General features: G+C 39.9%; 1 protein-coding gene across 1 annotated transcript; it reads right to left on the minus strand.

The window, feature by feature from the left end:
- Positions 1–4,863: 4,863 nt before the first annotated feature.
- Positions 4,864–24,138, minus strand: FBXO3 (F-box protein 3). The gene is made up of 11 exons (XM_063117412.1): positions 23,846–24,138; positions 18,008–18,097; positions 15,326–15,489; positions 13,685–13,799; positions 13,318–13,522; positions 11,876–11,921; positions 10,640–10,724; positions 9,440–9,562; positions 8,469–8,584; positions 7,749–7,939; positions 4,864–6,067 (listed from the first exon to the last, which is right to left on the minus strand). Exons 1-11 carry the CDS (start codon positions 23,950–23,952, stop codon positions 5,942–5,944), a joined length of 1,368 nt encoding a protein of 455 aa, XP_062973482.1. The 5' UTR covers positions 23,953–24,138; the 3' UTR covers positions 4,864–5,941.
- Between the last annotated feature and the right edge of the window lie 744 nt (positions 24,139–24,882).

The following is a 24,882-nucleotide window of genomic DNA, read 5'->3' on the forward strand; positions in this document are numbered from 1 at the left end:
GTTTGGGCAGGAACCCCTGGGCATGCTCAGTGGATGGTGGGGGAGGGGTTCCCGCCTAAACGTTTCTCAGCTTGTGAAGTCTCCGGAACTAGCTCTGCGCAGGCGCAAAGCCCATATGTGTGAATGCACAGAGACCACGAAGAAGAACCACTAGCTTCCCATTGTGCTACTGGTGGATCCTACTATTGTACTAGGAGCCTTGAATCATGCTCATGATAAACATTTTTTGCACCCTAAACTATGCTAATTTTCAAGGTTTTGTTACATTTCCAAGTTCAAATATAAGAATATGTATTTTATTGCAAAAGGGAGGGAGATGAATGAATATACTAAATTGGTACAAATAAGTGTGATAACTGTACAGGCAAGCAGCATCTCAGATTGGCACCTTATTTGATTCCGTCTACAGAGTGAAAAAAGATGGGAAGGAGAGAGATAGCTGCTGGGGATTGGGGAGGAAGATATTTATTACGACTGCAGCACATAGCAAAAACAGCTAACACACCTTACCAAGTTGGATCACCACATCCTGCAGCAATTGTTTAAAACCAAACAACCTGCCTGCCACAGATTTGGCTGTGTCCCATTGTTAAAGAAGTCAAGCTTTCTCTTAAGAGAAACCCACCAACATAGTAAAGGAGGAACGTTTTGCTTAGAAACATGTGGACTTTATCATGCAAGAAATGGAGGTGATTTCTTCTTTTAAAGAAAAAGGTTTAAAAAATGTGCATCCCTAGGATCCCCAATGTGGAACCTCAGTAGCCACAGGATGCTGGATATTTGGGGAGTGGGTGGGACAGAATGAGTTATTCTGAAAGAAGGCATGTCTGTCTGTCACCATGCTCAAGAGATTCCCTACACACACAGAAGCAACCTGATAAGGGCCTGTGAACCTCCAGGGTGTACAGAATGTCAAGGTGTCAATTGAGATGAGAGGAAACTTGAGGGGGCAGGGGGGAAAAGGCAGAATTGGCTTGCTGAAGTCCCTAGCACAGGGTTGTTGAACATTTTTGGGATGGTGGGTGAGGATCCCCCCTAGACCAATCTTGTGGGTTGGATAACATTGGTGGTTGGGCTCACTTGTAAAGTCCCTCCCTGACACCATCTCATCCCGCCCAAGAAGTTCCACCCCTCCCTGACATTGTCTTGTCCCAATCCTCACCCATTCTGCTTTCTTTGTGCAGAGAGGGGTATAGAGTTCCTTATTTCTTTCCGAACAGAAGAAAGGACTCAGCTGGTGCTTGGACAAGTGGTTCCTCCAAGTTCTGCCTTTGCATGCCACTCATTGCCCCATTTGGGATAAGTGGCACATGAAACTGGATCCCTGCTGTTATCTCTGATAAGTGATTAAAGATAACAGTGGTGATTCCTCTCCCCAGTAGCCTCCAGGAAATGAGGCTTGGAGGAGGGGGCGTCTGTGGGCTACATGAGTAATCTTTATTTCATTTATATCCTGCCTTTTTTCTTTCAAGGAATCCTCCTCCTTCCATTTTATCCTCACAAGAGCAACCCTGTGAGGTAGGTTGGGCTGAGAGTCTGTGACTGTCCCAAAGTCACCCAGTGGGTTTCCATGGCTGAGTGGGGACTAGAACCAAGGATCCAAAGGGAGAGGCGGGTAAGAAATAAATTTTAAAAAATTATTATTAATTATTATTATTCATCTCCTGACTCCCAGTCCAACACTTTAGCCACTACACCACACTGACTCTTTGAGGGCCAGAGTTTAATCTTTGAGGCCCAGAGTTTCCCCATCCCTGCCATGGCCACTTTTAGCAAGTATCAGGGGAGATATGTACTCTTAGGGTGACTAGATGACCCAGAAAACCCTGGAGACCTCCGGAAAAACGAAGCTCTCCAGGGCAACCAGGGCTGGGCCCCAATTTACTGGGAAAGTGAAGGCCCCAATCAGCACTGGGAGGTCCTAGAAGGACACGTTCCCGGAGTTGTGGGAATGCATCCTCCAGCCCCTCCCAGTGCCGATCTGGTTTTCTCCTTGGCTGGTGCAGTTACAGCCTTCTGCTGCACAACTGTCAAGGAAGGAAGAACAGTTTTATGCAAGGAAATCTGTAATTGCTGACAAGTTAATGGGGGTGTGCATTACATGAAGTATCTTCCAATATCAAGGCCAAATTTAAAAGTTGTGGATCATGCAAGGACTCCTTCATATGCCACAATGGCATTAGCCCCAGTTCAGCATCAGAAGGCAGAAGCTTGATAACTACAATAAACTTTAAAGAACAAGAATGAGCCGATTCTTTTTAGGGGGGAAATAACACAGGGTAAGCCCTTTTTCCAGCTCTTTGTGCAAGGCCTACAGGTTCTACTTCAAACTCCCTTCTCTCAGTTTGTAGTAGCTGCAGTACAAGTTCAGAGAGACTCCCACACTGGCTGTGTCTGACACAAGGCCTCACCTACTGGGTCCAATAGAGTGCAAGGCTGAAATAGGTAGGTCAAGAGGCACAAGGCCCACAGACAAACTGAAACAGAGTCAGATAAAAAATATATGAAATGTGGATATGTGGCTAACTATGGCATATCAAAATTACTCATTGTTAGAAAAGTAAAAGAGTACCCTACATTTGTCTAAAATTCTTCAGGTGCATATCTGGGTGTCATATGCAGTAAAATTAATAAAAATTAAAGAAAGCATTAGTTTTCCAATGCAGTTTTAAAATTCTTTGTTCCTGCGTTATAGCTTGAATCAGAAAACAGGATACCAATTTTTGGTGTGGCCCATGGACCACATAGTAATAACAGTGAGGTCTGCAATCAAATATTTGTTCCACACCTCCTTCTATTAGAGCTCTACTTTCAGATTTGGTTGCAAGAGAAGCAACTGCCTTGTTTGAGTGAAGACGTTTGGGTTTGTCCCATGATCCATTGACAGGAAAGCCCAAGTCCTCCTCTTAAAATGCTTTTTCCTACCCAATAGATCCATTCCTTGGGAAGAGGTAAGGCAGGTCTACACCATCGGCAGGCTGGGAAGATTTCAGAAAGCAAACAGAACTCTGGCTCTGCTGTTATCTTTGCCTGCCTGCCATCTACCTAATTCCTTCCCACAGGAGAGACCCTTGCAAGATTTTCATTCTGTCTTTAGCTATGAAGTCACACTATTCAAAAGAATTTTAGGACAGTCACGTTGGTACTACACCACCATAGAACCAATATTGTTATTGCTGATTTGGAACTGTACGATCATTCTAGGATCATAGAAGCAGCAATTAAAACATTCCTGTTCTACCTTTAAAATGTTTCACAGATTTTCTGCAATTATTTTGTTGTATGCCAGCCTAAGGGTTTAGAAAAGGATGGCACAGAAATTTTCAGAGCTGGGGGGTATCAAGTTTTGTCTCATAATGACGATGTGATAGCACATCAAGGTCTCCAAACATTTTGGGCCTGTAGGCACATCCATCTTTTACGTGTATGTTTTTCTGTCTCTACTTTTGATAGGTGCTGTAATAAATTTGGAGTACCCCTACTTCTCATTCAAATCTTTAGGCCTCCAATGAGGCCCCAAGTAACACAGGAATCCCAAGATGTCTAGTATAGTTGCATGATATATGGTGGTCTGCTTGATTTCAATGTGCCTTCATTCATTCGATATCTTCTGGAGACATTTCAGAGCATTTGTTCCTTTCAAACACTATTTGAATGCTACACAAGTAATTAAACCCAACATAAGTCCTACTTACAGTAGACCCATTAAAGTGAATACCATTTATTTCAATGGGTCTACTCTAAGTATAACTTATGACAACCGTTACCCTATGGGTGTAGCTGCAGCCACTGATGAAATGATTGTTTCTGAATAGGCATGTGTAATCAGTGTATATGTTGCAATACATGAATATACTGTTTAATGCAGTATGTTTACAACTAAGTTTTCTAAGATAAAGTAATACTCCATGTTGTACATGGTATACGTTGTAAGAAAAATATTTGACAAAAGAAGGGATCAATCAAGGAACTCACTATGGGATACTAAAGCCAATTGGGAGCTTCCTGCAGCATTTTAAAACACTTGCAGAAATGTTTTAAAATGCTAAAAAATACAGAAAAACGTACACTAAGGACGCAATTTCATACACACTTACCTGGGAGTGAGTCCCATTGAACTCAGTGATAGTATAGAGTATACGAAAATGGCTTCCTTCATGGAGGGCTCACTCCTATGAAACTCTGGATTCTTCTTTTATTTATGCAAAGTCACAGCCTTCGAGGGCCAAATAGTCAAGTTGGTTTCAACTGTCATCTTTCCAAAAAGGATGGGTCAGGAGGGCCACAGCGCAATTCCCCCCACCTCCAATTGCTGGGTCACAGCCTCTACTCTTTCAGCCAAGGGGGAAGCAGGTAGAGGCAGCAGATTGGATAGATGTGAGAGGAAAAGCCTCACTCTGGCCTATTCTGTTTTATTTAAGCAGCTCTGAGTCTAACATGATATTGCATCTCTGGCTGGAAGTGTGTGTGTGTGTGTGTGTGTGTGTGTGTGTGTGTGTGGCGGAGAGGATCCTCTGAAGACCCCCTCGTCTCTGCCTCTTGCCATCCCTTGGCGTCACACTCTACCCTACCAATCACAATGGCCAAGAGCCACCACTGATTGAACTCAGTAAAGATTCTGAGTAGACATGTATAGGATTGCACTGTAAGTAATTTATCACAACACTCACTTCATTCTTTTATAAAAATGATAGCTGTTAAGCAGAACTGCAAATACCAAAAAATTCAACTGAGACTACCAATTTGATATAAAGATACTTCTAATCAAGAATTTTATCCAATATATTCTTAATTTCCTCTTGTGGAGTGAGAAACAATTCATTAAACTGAGTCGTAGAGTACACAAGGAACAGTTGGGCCACATTATTGTTCACAGCACTTACTTTCCAGTTTATTAGGGAAGATGAACTATGCTCACCCAAAAAATTAGGCAATGTTCAATTTTGTTTCTTATCTGCATCAAAACCTAGGCCTATAGGTTTATAACAGGCTTTCAGATTTTATTGTAGGATAATCTCTTCCACCACAACTAGTATATGTTCAATATATGTTCTGAACTAACTTCCAGTTCATTGTGTCTAGGATTGTTGCCTAAAATCATCTGTGTCTCCACTGCTCCTCTTCTGTAGTATCTTATTTTACTACTTTAAAATATTACAATTGTTGTATAATTATACATTCTACATATCCTTTGCTGTATATACAAATACCCATCAATGCCAATATTCCAGTTATGACTATTATTTCAAGCTGTGTCTCTATTTTTAGTCAGACAATTATAAAAATGCAGTGTTGAAGAAAACATGGTTTATACTTAAAACGAAGTTCTAAGCACTTTTCACAATAGTTAAATGGAATTTGAAGGGTGGAAATCAAGCTATTTACATATTTATATCATGTAATAAATGAAAAAATGCAGTAAGCAAAATGCTTATCCAACATCCCAAAAGAGATCAGAGATTGAATGCAGGATTTCTTTTAAACATTTCAGAGTTTCCTGGTACAAGAACACCCAACTCAACCCATTGGTTACACAGAATTAAACTTCAAATATTTTGTTCACTTATGACAGAGATAAACAACAGTACAAAATCATTGTGAAAACAACATGCCTGTTTTTCCATTTTGTTTGCTGTGGCCAACTCATTAAAAGGAAGCAAAAGGAAGCACCATTCTGGTTTTAAATTTTAAATGTACAATGACTTACCCCACCCCCACCCCTAAAGTTGTTTGAAAGAATAAAGCTTACCACACTATTGTATTCCCATTTCCATCCAAAAATAAATGCAAGACAAAAGAAAACCTTGACTGTATATCTGATCAAATACAAATCGGAACCAGCACCAGCATTCATGCTAGTTGCTCCACTGCCAAATTATTATTTAGTATTCAGACCTTTTTATATGTCATTGCCCCAGAAAACAGTTTTTTGAAAGTTTAATCAGGTCTGGCGTGGACAGCGTCCAGAAGGAGCAGGAATGTCTAGAATTCTACGCCTATCTTCATATTCATCAGTGTCTGTTGAATCTTCATCCTCATCCATTGCACATTCGTTATGATTGGTTTCCTAAAATGTAAAAACAGAAGCCATATAACTTAAGTTTTAGCCAGTTTCTTTGCAAAAACACCCCAACTAATTTGGTCATGCTTATGCTACCAGCTCATCCAGAAAAGCAATGGCAACTGCAACAGAAGTTAAGTACATTAACATTTCATGCTACTTTTAGTGGTGTTTATATAACTTGGTCTGGCAGGTTATTCAACAAGAAGACTGGATTCGGACAACATGGTAACCAATGGTGGGTTAAATAGTCAACAGTTGGTTATTGTGTCGTCTGTCGGGACTTTTTCACACCACAGTTGGTTATTCAGCCAAAATAACCAATGCAAATAACCAGCATTGAGCAGAGTTCATTATTTGAACAACTGTTGGCTATTGTGTTGTGTGTCGTGCACCACTGACTATTTCGTTGCACATCGTTTGTTATTTTTGGCGACTGCAGAGTCCCCTGGCAAGAGCAACCTTAGTGGTGGCTGCTGTTCTGGTCCAGCTGGCAGAACTTGCAATGGCTGGTGGGATACCAGCGGGAGGACTGGGGGGGGTGGGAGAGGGGATGTGTCAATCAAATATCGTTAACTTGAAGCTGGCCTTAACCCACATCATGGTTGATTATAATCATACTAGCAAAAAAGCCTGTCATACGACAGGTGTATTTATTTTGTTAGCACTTCTTTGAATACAGTATTTTTGGTATACACTTTTTTAAAATTTTGAATCAACTTCCCCTGTTCTTTCCCATCAATTGTCCTTAGACCGTCGGACTCTGGACACTGCCACATACAGTTGTCCATGGTAAATACCAGTTCTGGCAAATAAACGCCCACCTTTTCTAATGTCTGTCCTTGGGCTAAAATTTTGAACCGACTTCCCCTGTTCTTTCCCATTCTTCTATCAAATTTACCCTCATGAGACAAAACTATTTCTTTCTCGGAACTTGGAACTTCCATAGAAGGCCGCAGTTCCGAGAAACGTCGCTAGATGGCGCCAGAGGGCAAAACCTAGAAGTGGCTTGGAGGAGCCCTCTGGCCTATCTTGGAACGTCTCTAGATGGCAGTTATTTTTCTTGGAACTTCCAAGGCAGTGGATTGGCCTCTAAGTGCAAATAGGAGAGAACATGCAAATAGCCTATAAGTGCAAATAGGAGAGAACATGCAACTAGGAGAGAAGGCATCACCAACCAGTAGGCCAATCCACTGCTTCTGCCGTCTTTCCTATTTGCATAAGTGGCTTGGAGGAGGACTCTGGGCTTTTATATAAGAGATTGTGTGGGGAGTACTCCCTCATTAATCAACTGTGATGTTGACTATTAACCCACCCATTGACTTTGGGTTGTCCGTACTGCCATTAGAAGCAGACGGTGCTTCCAAATGAAGGGCTCCTATCACTGTCAATTAGAAGGCGTTGTGCAGCTATTCTGTCTTTCTCTTTAACATTTTTTGCAATAAGAAAAAAGACAGAAGTAGTGATGGAAAATATGGGCGAGTTTGAAGTGATTAATGGTCAAAATCAACTAATCAAAATAATAATATGGGAACATGTTAGTTTTTTTAGTATATACATTTTAAAATATGTAAGAACACTATGCATAGCTTTTAAGAACTATTTAAGCAGTTTCAAGCACAAAGCATATCATTTTAAAAATACAGGTCTAACAGTTTTCTGAAAACCAACAATGGTTTTGACTTACCATGCGTGCTGTGGATACCTTGAACGTTGGGCAAACCATATGAAATCTAGGAATGGTGACATTAAAAAACTTGTCTTTGTAATACAGACAATGGAATGTATAGTATCCTTCCATGTACCCTGAAGTAGTGGCAAACGTAGTGCAGCTAGTGTATTCATAAACTCGACCAGGATTGATTATTGGAAATTCTCCTGTACAAACAAAGCGAGCAGAGGACTTCAGTTTTTAAAACCAAATACACTTTAGCTAGAGACAATCTATATGTTACGATAAACATACTTTTTTAAAAAGTAGGCTTAAACAGGGCACTTTTTAAAAAGTAGCCTTGGGGCCCCACACTGGTTTCCTGACAAAAATCAACTCCCTTGTTTGCTATTTGCTTCCTGAAGGGGTGTAGTTTACTCCAAATAGGTCCTTCAGAGGCAAACAGCAGCCAAGAGCAGAGCATTGCCATCAGAAACTAGTGTGGGGCCCTCACCATGAGTGGCAGCAAGTTCTAGACCAGTGCCCCACAGCGACTTTTTAATAAATAAATAAATAAATATTGGTCAGTTGAAGCACACTTAATTGAACATTTCAAGCCAAAAACATTTTTTTTTTTTGTGAACCGCCCAGAGAGCTCCGGCTATTGGGCGGTATAGAAATGTAATAAATAAATAAATAAATAAATAAATAAAACATTTCCACAAATGGTCAAAATCTTAAAAGAACATTCCTTACCTACTACTCCAGGACCCTGAACTTCCTCCACATCACCTTTGGCATTGGTTATTCTCCAGTACCGGCTGTCTAGTTGACAAGCCTTCTCTGGAAGTGCATCTTTGGACATCTCAATTCTAACAAATTACACAAAGCACTCATTTTAGTGAAGTGTCACCTACACAGGAAAGCACCAACATAAGCATTCAGTTCTTAAAAATGCTAATTTGTTTTTAGGACTGGGGTGGGGAGAATTGTCTGGTTGAAGATAGCAGCACTCATGTTTGCTACTTCAAAAGCCAGCCTAGATGTGCACTGCAGTGTCAGAAGGAGAGCATAGAGCAAAAGTCACACAAAAGATGAAATATCAGGCACTTTGCTGGTGTGCACTACTTTGTATATACAAAGTGCACAAAATTCCTCACTCCTGAGGGTAGAAGTGCTCAGCTTCTAAAATACATCTAAATAACTTTTTACAAAAGTTTATAGCCAGGAGGTTGCTATGTCTCTCACAGATATTACAGCTATTATCTGACAGCTGTCTGTGACGCTTATACATATCACTCATTAGCAAGGGCAAAGAACTCAGGCTTTCCTCCTAAAACAGATACAGCAATTTCACTAAAAGGGAAATTAAACTTCACAGCACAAGAAATACTACCCTGAAGAGACACATCGGGATCTTGTCCAACTGTCATGCAATTATTACACCCGGGGGGGGGGGGGGAATGATCATTTGAAATGGTTTTTAGACAAAGGAATATACAGAATGGTATAGAGGAGAGAGTCAAAAGCAGAGAACTAGGTTCAAGTTCTCTGTGCAACTTTGCAGAAAATAAACATTTCCACATTTTCCTCTTAAAAACAGAAATTGTGATTTTGAGAAGATAAACTAGTTTTCTTAAGTAGTTTACAATTTTACTCTGATCAAAGAAATCTTCAAGGCTTGACACCAACACATTGATAAAATTAACAAGTTATGCTATTCCTACCTGATTCTATAAGTAAAGAAATAGTGAGGGGGATGTACAGAACTGAGTTCAGGTAGAAAAGATGTGGAGACTGAGACAGTAATATCTCCTGTTGTTGCTACGCAATCCTTATCGTGAATGTATCTAGCAAATGAAAAAGAAATAAAACTCTCTTGTTCAATATTTTAAGCAATACATATTGAAACACATTCTAGTATAAAAGCCAACATTTCACATAACAATGAATATATTGTACACTTCAAACTGAGTCTGTATAAACGCAGCTGTAAAACTACACCTATCCTTCCTGCTGTATTCAGATCAATACCCATACTTGATTACCAAAGCTGATGCATTTATTGCACACACTGATACTCATCTTAAGTGCTATAATGGCCATTTCTTTCACATTGGCTGCACCACAGTTAATTGTGAACTCAATGTTTTATTCTGATAAACCAACTAATAGTCCATACATCAGAAACATGACACTAAAACCCAAAGAACTGGAAATCTATGTTTCTAAGAACAGCTATGGATCTCATCTAGCTAGCCAAACTGATAGCACAGGGTTATGCAAGCTGTATACTGTGCCACTGCCCTGTATAGCCTCAATGCACTATGATAATATGATAGTAACAGCTCTGCATTGGCTGACCATAAGCTCCAGATTTCAGAGCCTTATGGTCATCGTGACAGAATTGTGCCCTAAGAAAAAATCATTTTAGTTCTCATAAAAAGTTAACTATTCATCATTTTTATGAAGTTTACTGAGCAATTCTATGTATGTTTACTCAGAAGTAAGGGCTGCTTTAAGTACACATAGGATTGCATCTTCATAAGTATAAAGAACAGTTTTGTAAATTTATGGAGAGAGCTGCAAACTACTATACCTATGCCAGCTAAACAGATGTATTCCAGGTTTTGCCATATGAGAAGTAGGGTGGGTGGGAAATGAAACCACAAATTTTGCAGTAAAGGCAAACAGAAATTCACATCAACAAAATTCCTGTACGCTCCTCTCATAAACATAGCAGCATCCTCTATGTGTGTGGTGGGCAACATGCAACTCATGAGCAGTATGCATCCCCATCACTGATTTTGCAGCCCCTGTTGACCTTACCACCACTGAATTTGCCATGGAAACAGCAAAAGCCCCCAGCAATTTTTCAACAAAAGAAAAAACTATAGATCAGGCAATGCAGACTAAAGCCATAATACCTGAAAATCTGGTCTCTGATGATGGGATAGCCACCTGTTACTACATTGTTTACATAGGAAGTAAACCATTCCAAATAGGAGCTACCTAAATATCAAAGAGGGAGGGAAATTTACAAGAAAAATAAAAGGTCAGACAACCGATTAGAAATGCTATTTGAAAAGTCAGACCAAGTGGGATAAAAAATATTACTACCACATCTAATACGAAACTGTGTGTGTATCAGTAGGGCAGTAAATGGGGCCACCACAAAGTAGGGGCTTCTACATAATTTGTGGAATCTGAGAAAATAGTTTGTAAATTAAGAAAAAAACAACCAATGGTTTAGCCAGGATTGAGCATGCTCTAGGAATTACAGAATATTGAGGGAACTGATTGTCACAGGTGTGTAACAGAATGGTTGGGGTGGAAGTTGTCCCCCCTTGAGCCCCTAACAGCTTACAGTACCTGGGGGGCAGTACTATAACATCAATCCCTCCCATCCTGTCCAGGATGCAGCAAGCCAGTGGTAGGGAATCTTTGGCCTTACAGATGCTGGTGGGCATTATCCCATGATGGCTGGAGCTGATGACAGTAGGGTGTCCAAGAACATATAAAGGGCAACACCCATGTTGTAAGTTCTGAAAGGCACTGGTTGTGTTCACAGATAGCAATAAGCCAGGATTCCTGGTGTATCCTGGCTTAATGTGACCAAGGAGAGTGCTGGTGCACACAGCCCATGCTACTTCTCCTCCAACTCAAGAGGAGGAATTTTGAAGTAGAGAAGGGAAGTAGAGGGAATGGAGTTCTTAACTCTTCTCTTCCCACTGCTTCTCTCTCTCAAAAAAAAAAAAACACTTCTCCCCACCCCCACCCCCACCCCCCTGGGAGCTGCTTTTAGCTCACTAGCATTCTGAACCCATGTTACCATGCGAATACAGATCTGGAATTCTTGGAAACTCCCACATCCAGATCTGGGAGTTTCAAGGGAAGTGGACTGGCACAGTAATGGTTAAGCACTACCCTGCTTCTACTTTCCTCCTCTGCCTTTAAACACCCCCTTCCTGCACTTTACACAGGAGCTGATGCCTTCAGAACTTCTTACATGTGACTGCAATTTAAGGTATAGTTTGCCCTCTAGTGGGCAAGAGATCTAGTTTAAACAAATACTGCATATTAACGGAACTTGCAGTGGTAGTATCACAATTCAACTTGTCTTCTTCAAAATGTTTCCCACTCAAGTTCCAAAATACTTTTACCTGTAATGAACATATCAATTGCTGAGGGATTACGGGCCATTTGATCCTTTAAAAAGAAAAAAGAAACAGAAGGTTATTTGAATCCTAAAAAGTTAGATTTTCACAAGGTAGGATTTGCACTGTACATTACTGAAACTTCTATCAAGATTTTGCAGGATAATTTTAAGTCACGGCCTCTCCAACAATAGTAACAAAGGAGCAGAATTATAGATGTCATTTATGTACGTCAGCTTGCATTACCAACTCAGGTTTATAAACATTAGGTAGACAAACCCAAACTTGAAAATGCAAGGTGCTTCCAGACAGAGGGATTGTAGAACTAAGTGTCACATTGTGCAGCTATTATTAAGGTCCTAGGAATAGCATGTGATTTTAAAAAAATGACTGTTCACTTAATTCTAGTCCAAAATAAATCATGGCATGCTAAAATCTTGTGGGATATGTCTTTTTTATTTTAGGGTTTATTCTTAACAAGAAACACAGAGCGCTCTGTTACCTTAATTAAAAAATTACTAAAGAATTATACTGATAGTTACAGGTAGTCTTACACTCATTTTTAGGATCTAAGTAGTTAAGCCCCAAACTAGACAGTTTATAAAAAGGAGGAAAACTAAAGGCCTCGGTATTTCACAAATGAAGAGAAGTTGTACTACAATATGTTTGGGAAATGGAATCTTGGTTTCCAGGCCAACAGGAATGATTTTGCAAACTGGAAGAGAGGTCCCCCATCCACCTGAACAACCTGAAATGTAAAAACCAAGGTTGTGTTGTGTGAGACACCAATAATAAGGTGCTACGGTGTCCCCACCCACCCCTGCCAATGCATTGTTAAACAATGTCTTACTATTATTTCAAAGTGTAAGCTAGGTAAGCTCTTAACTCAGCAGAGGAGTTTCTATAGCCTGCAGGTTGGTTATCAAGACAACAATCAAAGAAAGAACGATGCAGATAACTTTAAACATTTCCAAGAATACGAACTCTTAATGATAGATCAGGGAAAATCCAAAGTTATATCATCAAATGTTAGGGACCTGAAGCCAAATCTTATGTCACTCTAATTCTAATCAATATGCAATTATCCCATTCCCAGCTTTGACTAGCAACCTCCCTGCCCTTTTACCAATGGCATCTCTTGGCTGTACATCCTGTTGTGTGAGATTTTATTCCCATAGTCTAATCAATCTTCTCCTTCCTTCATAGCAATTACAGCCGCTACTACCATTGCAAGCTTAGCTCTTCCCTTTCATCATTTAGAACACTTGAGCATTCCTGTGACCTTTTGCCAATGATGGGAAGGGGCTCATAGATGAAAGACAGCTGACTTTAAAGATTCTACACACAGAGTCCGGTTGTGCCTACCATATACTGCATCAATTTCATCTACTGAAGCAGGTGAGCAGCATTAGTGTTGTCTAAAGGATCTATTTACAAGTCTTTCTTACTGGACATTGGTAGAAGATCTCATAATTATTGCGACCCTCCACGCTCTCCAGAGCCATGTACTGACTCAATCCAGTGTGAATGCAAAAGGTTAGGGGGAGGCATTGTTTCAGTCCTAGACGCTGCTGAAAACCACCAGCTGCTGTGTCAATGTCCAACAAATCTTCAGATCGGTAGTGATTGGAAAGCGCCATACTTCCCATCAACCTTTGCACCAACAGAAAAAGAAAAGAAAAAAAGATTTCTTATTTTAAAATGTGTAAGAAAAGTAACAGGGACAATAAGTTAAGTGATAAATTTAAAATATGTGCACCCATATGTAGACAGTTGACTACTAAGCAGCAATTACATTTAACTTTAACTTCTCACCCTGGAACTACTAGCTTCTGTCCATTATGGATCCGAAATGAACATCGATAGTCATCAGGGAGTTTGCAACCAATTTGTGCTTCCACAGCGTCCAGATCTTCCTCTCGAACACTCTCTGTGAGCATTCAAAAACTACATGTTTTAGCAGATATCTTCAGATCATATAAACAATGCATGTTGCGTTGAATGATTTAAGCCCCAATGCTAAACTCTTGAGCAAGCCCCATTCCAGTCAGCAGATCTGAAAACCGTATTTAGGATCATATCCTTTTTCAGGGGTTCTTCACAGTTTACTTTTTCTGAAATGGGTATTAATACTTATGTAAGAAACAGGGAACAAAAAGCGTAACATTTGCATGCCTGAATGAACCTTTGCTTCCAAAATAGAGTGGCTTACAAAAGAGGAAATGTATTGCTGTTTTGCAAACCTCTCTAAAACTCTCCCCTTTTGTCCAGAGCTTGCTCGCAGAACTGAGGAGCTTGAGAAGCAACAAGACCTCTTTGTAATTCCCACCCCTCCCTCAGGACTCTAACAAGGCTAAATAATTGGAGTGGCTACCACCCACCCCAAACCAGCTGCTGATTGCTTGATGGACAGATCCAGCATTCAGGAGGGGAAGAACATCTCAGCTAACCAGCCCCAGTTGCTCCACACTTCCTTTCTCAAATCTAACCCCACAACTGAAGGACTTTTGCTTTTGTGCCAAACAAGAAATAAGAATTTAAAAACAAAATGCTGAACTGAGTGGTGTCCATCAGGACTGGACTAGCTAGCATGGATCCTAAAGTCAAAAACAGCTCCATAAATCATGATTGAAAGAAAACAAAAACAAAGGCGGACAAGATGGGTCTCACTGAAACGCAACCAAACTTTGGATAGTTTCCAATGCTGTCACAATACCAGCACTAATAATACTGCAGTAGCACAAAGCAACAATAGCACAAAATTCAATGGCAAATCACAGCTTGCTCCCTTTGCCTAGCAAGTGCTAACAATGTTGCACTAGTGATCTGCTTACATTAGTGCAATGTCATTAAGGTTAGAGCTGTGACAGCCCTGGATATTACCCAATATTGTGTGTCCTCCACTTAATTTCTGAATAAATGATGTTCCAGGGAAACAGCTAACATGGAAGCAACTACAGTCATTGCATGCTGGTTGCTGTGTGAATACCGATAAGAATTCTAGGGAGACTGCATGATATTTCTGTCCATGCAGAAAGTTCATATTTACAGATACAATAATTTTCACCATAACATGAATGGATTTTGTACACAGACCTGTTAGTGAAAGCTGGTGTGTAAATGTTTTAAATAAATAAAATGCAATAAAGGATCCAAAAGTTCATTGTTTTTTCTTCTCTTTGCAGCTCAGCACAATTTCATTTGCTTCATGCAGCAGGTCAAAACAAGGCTAAAAAGCTGTAACTTTTTCCAGCTTTGCAAGTAAACTGAACAAATGAAGCATGTAATGTCAGTTATGTTTTTTTTAGGTAATTTTTGTTGATACAATATTCAAATAATTTAGGATGACCGCTGCCAGACATTTGGGCTCCTATGCATAAAATATTAAGGCAGCTTAACACTTAAAAAACAAAATGAGAGTAGGACTAGTGGCTCAAGCTCTCAAATAAACCATACCTTTCAATGAAGTAATCATCCGAGGACAGCGCTGCAACAAATATTTTTCCAGATCATCCCAGGCTTTTTTAAGTAAAGCATAATGCTGAATATACCTTCCTAAGTCAGCATACATATCTGTAAATATTGCCTTCCAGGTCTTACTTCTCCGAGATTTCTCAGTTCTAGAAAGACAAATACACACACACCATTTTTAAAGTAGTAAACAATAGTAAGAATATTACCTATAAACATTTTTTGCACTCTAAGCCCCCTGCCCACCCCACCAGCCATTTCATTAATTTTCATTTTTTGGGGTGGAAATTCTAGGTCATAGTTTCATAAAGTAAGAAAATCCCCCTTTATTCCACCTTCATTTAAGCAACAATAACAACATTATCACCATCACTTAGGCTGCAATACTATAAGCACTTACTTAGGATTAAGCTACATTGAGCACAATTATACTTACCTCTGAGTAGGCATGTACAGGATTACACTGTTAGAGAGCACTCCTGTGGTCCTTAGACTGTTAAAGAGCACTCCTGTGGTCCTTAGACAGTATCCCATGGACTATACGATTGTTCAGAAAAAAACCTCCAATCTGTAGACAGAGCTACAACCATGGAGGGTGGTGTTTTTTTTAATTGCACCTAGTTGCTCTTAGCCCCAGTGGTGAGTTCTACAGTGGCTTCCTCTATGAAGTCAAACCTCCAACCATAAAAAGTGGGGAAACTGAGTGTTCTAGGGGCATTCTGGTGGAGAGGAAGTGGCCAAGGATCCAAGGGATCCTAAGCCCTCTCAGCTTCCAGTAAATATCTAGAGCCCATTTAAATATTCCTTCCATTGTCAACAATGGGAGGGAGTAGGTTTTCTTCCATCCACAGACAGGAGAAAAATACAAGGAGCTCCACCTCCCTCCTGACAATAGCTGACAGGGCATTAGAAGGAATGGAGCCTCTGATATTGAAGGTTCCACTCAGAGTATAGGATCTCTTTCTTAGGGTACAATCCAGCCAATGTTAATCACTTTATTCCCATTGAATTCAGTGAAGCAGATTTAAATTGGTGCTTAACTTCCCCATTAAAACAAATCAATTGGGCTTAAGTGTTTAACTTTAGCTGCATTATGGCCTTATAAATAACAAGTCCTTTTGAATAATCGGTAAAAAAAATAAAAATAAAGTGGAAGCATCATTAGCACAATGAGTACAGAAACAAGAACAGAAAGAACCCTTACATGATTTTACAAAAGAGAAAGCAAAATGCCACCCTGATAATTTACTAACCCTGTGTGAATTCATTGTAGAAGGTATCACAAAAACAGTGAAATCTCTGACGAGATGTGAATGAATAATGCTTCGTCAGAGAATTGTGGGCTCGGTCAGAAAAAAAGTACTGCTATGTGAATTTTTGAACAGGTTCTGAAAAGGAATACCTATAAAAATCATTGTGTATCAAATTGAGCAGCAATTATTTTGAATTTCCCACCCAAACTGCAGCTTCTCATTTTTGCAAAAGCTATAATTGTAGTATAGCTGTCACATGCTGAAATCCCATTCACGCCACTTTGAACCCATGCCAGCTTTTTGGGTGATTCCAGTCAGATGCAGATCCAAAGTTCAGTATGACAATGACTGACAGACACACACACACCCCTCCCACTGGCTCAAGCCACAGAAATGCCGCTGCAAAGTAGCATGGCTGAAAACTGCAACTGAAGTCATGTAAATATGCCTAAATTTAGCCTAGCATTGCATACTGGCATGCAATCTGGGTCATTTTGGAGACCTGAGTAACTTATTTTTAGTGGGCAACAAAGAAATGCTGTTGTTATCATTGTTTAGATATTCTGCTGGATCAAGATCCCAGAGGCTTGTCATGTGGTTAAAGTATTCAGTTTCAGAAACAAGAGTACTTTATAAACTAGCTTTTCAAAGCACAAATGAGTGGATCATGGTATATTACATTAAAGCAAGAAAAAGACAGTTCAAACTATACATTTCTAATCAAGTTACTTCCTAGCTGAGTGGTAGTACAGTATGGTTTAGAGTGCAGAAAAGACCACCCCAGATGTTTTACATTTGCTAAAAAAAAAAATTAAAAATTGGGAAGTCAACCTAAATTGGTCTGTTATACCATTCTCCTTACCGTGTGTATGTGAGATGTTAGGTCCCATTAAAACTAAGGGACAGAAATAGAGCATCAATTATTATAGTAGTCCTAGAGCCCATGGGATTTTTCAGAGTCCCTCTCCCATGGCCATAGACACTTCTATGACATTGGGAGGGGGATTCTGAGTTCCACTCCTGTTTCCCCTCATGGCCACCAAGCAAAGAACTGCACCAGTTGCTTCCCGAGGTCACAAATGAGGGGAGAGGCCAGAAATCCTATGGCCTATTCAGCTTTAGCCCAGCCTCTGGCAGTGTATCTTCTCTAAATGGGCTCAAAGGCCCCTCTAGAAATTTGTTTTATAAAAGGAGGATGGAGAGGTATCTGTTGCTCCTCTTGCCCAGAGGCTTCAGAAATTGGAGGACTCCTTCTAAGAAGAGCGCAATCCTATGGACTCTAAGAGTTAAACTGGACTTGGGTTGGACAGCCCTTCAAATAGAGGATTGCCCTCTGTAAAGTAGGATACATGGCTACCCTATCAGCTGGAAACCATTTTTGATCCTTTGAAAATCAAACACTATCTATACTTACTCAGACAAAAGCCAGTATTTCTTACAGTGCCTCCTCCACAGCGGATCATGACTCGAAAGCTGATTTAATCTACGACTTACATAACAGCAGCTGTAAATACAGAGTCAATTGAAATTTGTTTCTCAATCATAATAAAACAGGTACATTACGTATTATACTTGCACCATGAAAAATGAAGCTGAAGAACTTTGTTTTAGAAATTAGAAACTAGTATTTGTTTTACAGAGATCTTTAATACTAATGTATCTAATTAGACATATATCTGAGCTGAATACCTCACCTGTGCAGTTCAAGCTTTATAAGTGATATAATCTCATATTAATGAATAAACTATATGAGCAATCATGCTAGCTTATATAAAGTGTAGTAAGTGACTTTAGAGACTTTGTTCTACTCTAGAAAAATATTTCAGCCAGTTTATCAAGGGAATCTAAATATTGCCAACTTGTTTTTCCAGTATCATTGACTCCACCAGAAAATGAATGTCAATTTGCATGTATGCAACTTGCAGCAGAATATATCACCCCACAGTATCAGATCACATCAATGTGCAGAGACAACTTGGTATTCATATAATGTTTCTATTATTAAGTATACCAAAAACACTCACACAAAAAAGAAAACACAAGTGAATGTTTAGAGGAACTCTGCCTAAAGAAGTCCAATGTACACAACCTATTGAGGATACCTCCTCCTCTTTTACCATTTATAAGAACATCTTGTACCTCAGTAAATTCATCAGTTAATGATACAGAATCCAATGCAACCTTAAAGATACCCAGTTTTGACATGGGATATAGTCCCACAATTTGATCCTAATTGAAGGACGTTTCAGTCAGGATGAAACTGACAGTAAGCATAAAATATCTTTTCTAAAATTTGATTTTGTTTCCTTTTTGCTGCAATACTGCCTGACATAGATCAGTTGTTAAAGGTGGAACTATTTTGTCATCTTCTATGATAAAGCAGGAATATAAAGCTTTTTTTTTTTTTTTGCACAATTTATTGGACGGCAAGGAGGATTTTCCCCCTACAATGTTTTGGTTAGAGACAACTTGGAGTCCTGTGAATAATGTATGGCCTACTTCTTCAGGGTTTATTTGGTTTTTTTAATAAAATCAACTTTTTTATGAATCTATATTAGTTTTCTTCTAGTTTTAATAACATTTCATTTTTTATAAAATCTCTGTACTTGGTAATCATTTTGGTTACACTATTTGTGTGTACCACAGGTTTTTCCATTTAACATTATATAAGATTTGGGTGTCTTATTTTATATTTTTCATATTTCTCTACTTCAATAAATAACTTCTAAACATATTAATTTTTGTAAATTTAAAAATTGTTCAAATTATAAAGATTATTTTACATGTTGGTATACATTCAAATTCTCTTTATCTTGAAATAAATCCAGCAGACTTTCATAGTATGACAGTATGTTTATTGATTATTTATACAGAATTAAATAATGCACCTTCCAACTCAATGTTACACATAGCCTACATTCTGTTACTATCATCCATATGGTTTCTTTTTCTCATTGTAGTTAATAAATCATCTATTTCTGCATCCATTTCTTTCAGGAGTACATTCTCCATCTCATCCATTTTTTGTGCTTGCTGAAAATACTATTATGAATAACTGTGCATAGGACTGTACTGTTTTCTAAGTTTATATGGATTACATCAGTATCTATTCTTACTTTTGTTTTCTATCTAGTCATTTAGCTCCCCCAACCCAATTCTCTAGCGTTTCAGAAATCTTTTTTTTTGTAAAAGCTCTAATCTAATAATACATCCTATATTTATATTTTAAGTGAACAGAAATACTTTTTTATTTTTATTGAGAGAAATCAAATATCACATGAGCAGATTTCCACTTATGGAACTTTCCCTTCCACTCTTTCCCCCTCCTGAAGTCTCTCTGGATCTCCTCCCACAAATCTGCTGCGTATGATCCTCCTGGTGCAGATTACAGCGGACATATAGGAGGCTGAAAGAAGGAGGGAGAATTGGTTCAACTAGCAGAGGAAGTTCTGCTGGCAGACGAACACTGTTGGATTTAACCCATAATCTTTATTATCTTTAACTTCTGAACTGTTTCTTGGTGTTTCTCTCCCTTTTATGAACCATTTCTCTGCCCACATAAGGAATATGTTTGCGAGCTTCATAGTTTCCTCATTATAGTCCTCTTCTTCCCCTTCTCCATAAAATGTTCTTTGCTTCTTAGCCACCCACTTACCAACTTTCTATTCAGCTGCTTCCAATGCAGAGTTTTACATGCCTAAACAATTTGTGCCTTACAACAGATCTTCAATTGTCACATCTAATCATCAAATTGAAAAAGTTGAACATAAAAGCTGCAATACTACATGCACTTATTAGTTACTAAGCCCCACTGAACACACTGCAACCTTCTTTTGCGTAAAAATGCACAAGATTGTGCTGTCAGCCTGCAATCATATGTGCACTTAGACTGAAGTCTGAAGCAAGGTCTACCGATGGTAATAGAATGGGCTAAGTATAGCTAAGTTTGTGCTCCATAATTACAATTCTATTCACACTTACTTGGAAGTAAGCAAAGTAAATATACTTTCAAGTTAAGTATACGGAGGACCTGATCGCACTCTTACATTTTAATTTTCTTTTTTCCTCCACATTTCATTTCTTCTTGTAACCTTTTAAAATTGTAGGAACTTTTAAAACAAAATTTAACAACTGCTAAACTATAATCAACACAGATTAAATGACATTTTTCTCCATTCTTCTATAGTTGGACTATGGACTATTCCCTTTTGATCTATGGACTATGTCTTTTTGAAGCACTTTCCTGTTTCCTTGTATTTACATCTTATGTTTTTGTTCTTTTTAATTTCCTTCACTGTATGGTATGTTTTTGTAGTTCCCTGTCTACCTCCTCCTTCAAATATTGTTTTTGCCTATTTCATAAACTTCCTTTCTGCACATGCACCGTTTCCATATTGTGAACTTAATTTATCCCTATGTGCATGCTCAGAAATATACACACACTCCAGGTATTTTTTTTCATAATGTCCATTTCCCCTCCTCCTTTAAAAGAAAATCTGTATCCTCTTTAGGAAACATTATGAAAAATGTAACTGTGACTCACCTGGGCTATGGCTGCTTTGCTTTAATTCCCACTTGTTCTGTTATTTTCTCCCCATGCTCCATGCATAGAAGTCAAGCAGAATGCCTGCTTTTGCTTGTACAGCTCACTATAACCCCTGTCCCCATAAGCTGTGTTCCTTCGCTTTACACCTGTGTACCATCCTCATACACCAATGTTTGCCTCCAAGAATCCTCCAACTGTACATGCTCAGTCAAAGATATATTTTTTTACTGTTTTAAGCTGGTGGGGGAGAGAAGACACATTACACCTTCCCCTTTTTCAACTATCTGATATTTTCTTGCTTACCTAAAGGATCTCCTTGTTAGCAGAGACCTCCTCCTGCATCCAACTTTTTACCCATCAAAACTGCACAGCAGACAACTACTTTGCTAATGGTCAAGTGTTTGCAAAGCAATTACTATTGTACCTTATGACACTATGTGACAATATTGAGCTATGCAGTATAAAGTGACAGAAGAACAGTTCTGCTGATGGAAAGAGGCAAGAAAATAACATTTTTGAAGCCTATTTGCATAATCTAAGGCAGAGCTTTCCAAACTGTGTGTCGTGACACGTTAGTGTGTCGGCTGCAGTGTGTAGGTGTGTTGCGTGAACGTAACGAAGTCTGTTAATGATGTATGAAGAGGGTGACTTAGCTTTTGGATTCGCGTTTCAAAAATGCATCCAAACATAGGTAAAAAAGCGTTAAAAATTCTTCTGCAGTTTTCTACTACATACATTTGTGAAGTATCCTTTTCAATGATGACAAACTTAAAGACACTGAAACGTAGAAGTTTAAAAATGCTTGATGACAAAATGCGAGTGTCTTTATCTAATATTCCACCAAATATTCAAAAGCTGTGTTCATCCCATCAATCTCATACATCTCATTAAAATGGTAAGTAGTTATTGGTGTTATTCAATTTTTTTTTAATTCTTGCACATATTTTTACATATTGTTACTCATAAATGACAACAATCTTGGAAATGTATGTTATTATCTTATAAATCAAATATTTTAAAAAAATAAATGAAAGGTTTTCATGAGATATGTTGTGTCCCCATACATTTCATTATTACAATTTATGTATGTGTCAGTATCTCTTATAAGGGGTTAGTTTAACCTCCGCTTTGCTAATAAAACTGAATTACTGTCTCGCGAAATGATGCATGTCTAAAAAGTGTGTCACCAACATGAAAAATTTGGAAAGCTCTGATCTAAGGAACTCCTACATAGCAGGGGCCAATCTATTTTTGCACAATGCCCATATCTCTTTAAAGTTTTGATACAAAGAATCATAGGAACAGTCTAGAAATAAATTATTCTAAATTTTCCCATGTACAATAAGAAGTCAGTTTCAAAACTTTTATCATATTACCTTGATCAGACATTCACAATGCAACTCAGGATCAGCAATTTGTCCACTAAAAGAACCTGCTTTCAACCTCTATTCCCATTGCTAATCCCATCTAAAAACTTTCAGTTAAGGGCCAATCTAGACATTACCTGGGAGATGCCTGTAAGAGTCTGCTGGCATTTTTCTTTTTTAAATAAGAAGCAACTTTGGGCAGGCTGTGAATTTGATCAGAACAATGGCAAGGGAAAGTGCTACTTAAGCTTTTACCCTTTCTGGCTATTTCTCCAGAAAAACCTTTCCCCCAGCTGATTTTCCACAGGTGAAAAAACACATGGACCAATATATTTTCTATTGCATGCAGCTTCAAAGGAGCCAATTTTGAACGGGGGTCGGTGGGTGGGAAACTTGGAGAAAAGACTTAAACAGCTCCTCCCCTTTCTTCCACTGAACAGGACAGAACTCCTGTGACTACATTTTTTTCTAAACGGTTAGAGGATGATGATTTTACGTTTCTCCTTCATAACATGGGCTGTAAGCTTGTGGTGCTTTCTCCAAGAGACTCTCCGGCTGAGTTCGGATGACATGCTAATCAACGGTTGTTTCCCATTCTGTTCGTTTTACCCCTTAAGTTGATTAGCGTGTCGTCCGACCGAACTCAGCCCCCCCCTTCACTGAAAGAAGGAAATTCCCCACACTTGAAAATCCGCCCCCCCTCTCCCTCTCCCAGTAAGATGATTTTAAAGGACCCACCATGTGCTGTCACTAGGGCTTGTATAGAGCAAGCACCTGTTGACACAGCCAGGCCGTGATGAAAGAAACCTGTCTATCAACGCACGAACAGCTTGAGGGGTTCTCTAATGCACTTGGGACCCACGCCTATCATGGCAGAAGCGTCTCTCACGCTGTGCAATGCAGCCCAGCCCACGCTGATGCAGGAAACAGAGAGCTGTTTTCCCACTGCCAGCGGCATCTCCCCAGCTTTCATTAGCACGGAACACTCTTCACCCCATTCTCGTCCACACACCCCAGTAAGCTTAACTCCTGAGAACACCTCCCCCCTCCCCATGCATCAACCTCCCCAAAACACGAGATGCCTCCTCCATAAGCACCCCTTGTTATGCCACCATTAGTAGTGGAAGATGAAGAACCTCTGAGCGCCCCACCCAGGGCTCCCTTAGAGAGCCACCTCCACCCTTCTTTTCCCCCATTTCCCCTATGGCTGGCGCTGCAAAGGGAGAGAAACGCAGCCACTGCAAGGGAAGGCGAAGGCAGCACAGAGCCATGCACCCGGCCCCAGGCAGCTACCCCGCTTCCCGGAGGCGCCCTACATCGAGCGCCAGGGTCCCCCCACCTCATGAGGTCCCTGTAATCCAGGAAGCTGAGGATGAGCAGCAGCGGGTCAGTGGGCAGCAGCTCCAGGCTGAGGAGCTGCAATTCTAGCTCAACGGACGCCGCCATCTTGACGCTTGCCTCGTCGTCCCGCCGCTCCTGCTCCGAGGCTCCTCCCTACTCCGCTTGGGTTGGGCTGTGGCGACCGGAGGCAAACCGTGGCCTGCTACCTGCCCGGCGCACGAACACCAACCGCCCCTCGCGTTGGTTTTGTTATCAAAACATACGCACGCGAAGCGGAGAAGGAGGCGGCGGGGCACCGCCACACTAAAAGGGGCTGGGCCCGAAGTTGAAGCGTAAAACTCCCTAAAGAAAGCGCAGAAGAGAGAGGAGAACTCCGGTTTTAACGCTCTCCCAGGCTGCTGCCGAACGGCCCGCGCAGGACCATCCTATATACATGGCAGTTTAATTGGAAGTAGGAGTAAATAGCACTGAGATAACATGGGGCTGTTTTCGGCTCTCTTTCAGTCCTAATCCCACACGACAAGGGGTCATGGGGGTAATCACTTTTTTTTCCTGGCAGGGTTCCTTGTGGTTTGAGGGCTGTGTGAACAAGATTGTCTGTGTTTGTGCTTACATTCTGGCAGAGTCCTGATGCTTTTTCACTGCTGCGCTACTGGCCAAAATTTATCCGCAGCAGCTTTTCAGTTTGTTGCATTTGATTTGGGTCTGAAGTTCTGTATTTTTGAGCACGTGTCTGTAATCGTGTAATGGATTGGTTCATCCCTAATCTAGGGAACACACATTCTGTATGCTGCATTTCCTAGAAACTTGGATGACATAATTTACATTACTTAAAAAGAAGAGGCTTTAGAGTCGAAGAGAGTTCTTGTACGAGTTAAATAAAATGGCAAGTCATTCCTAATTCTATGAAGGCACAATCCTATGCATGTTAGAAAGAAAGAAAAAAACCCTACAACTCCCAACATTCCCCAGCTAGCCATTTATTTGCTGTGTAAGCATGCATAGGATTGCACCCTTAGCCTGTCATAATAAACA

The sequence above is a fragment of the Elgaria multicarinata genome, chromosome 2, assembly GCF_023053635.1.
Source record: "Elgaria multicarinata webbii isolate HBS135686 ecotype San Diego chromosome 2, rElgMul1.1.pri, whole genome shotgun sequence".
NCBI lineage: Eukaryota > Metazoa > Chordata > Lepidosauria > Squamata > Anguidae > Elgaria > Elgaria multicarinata.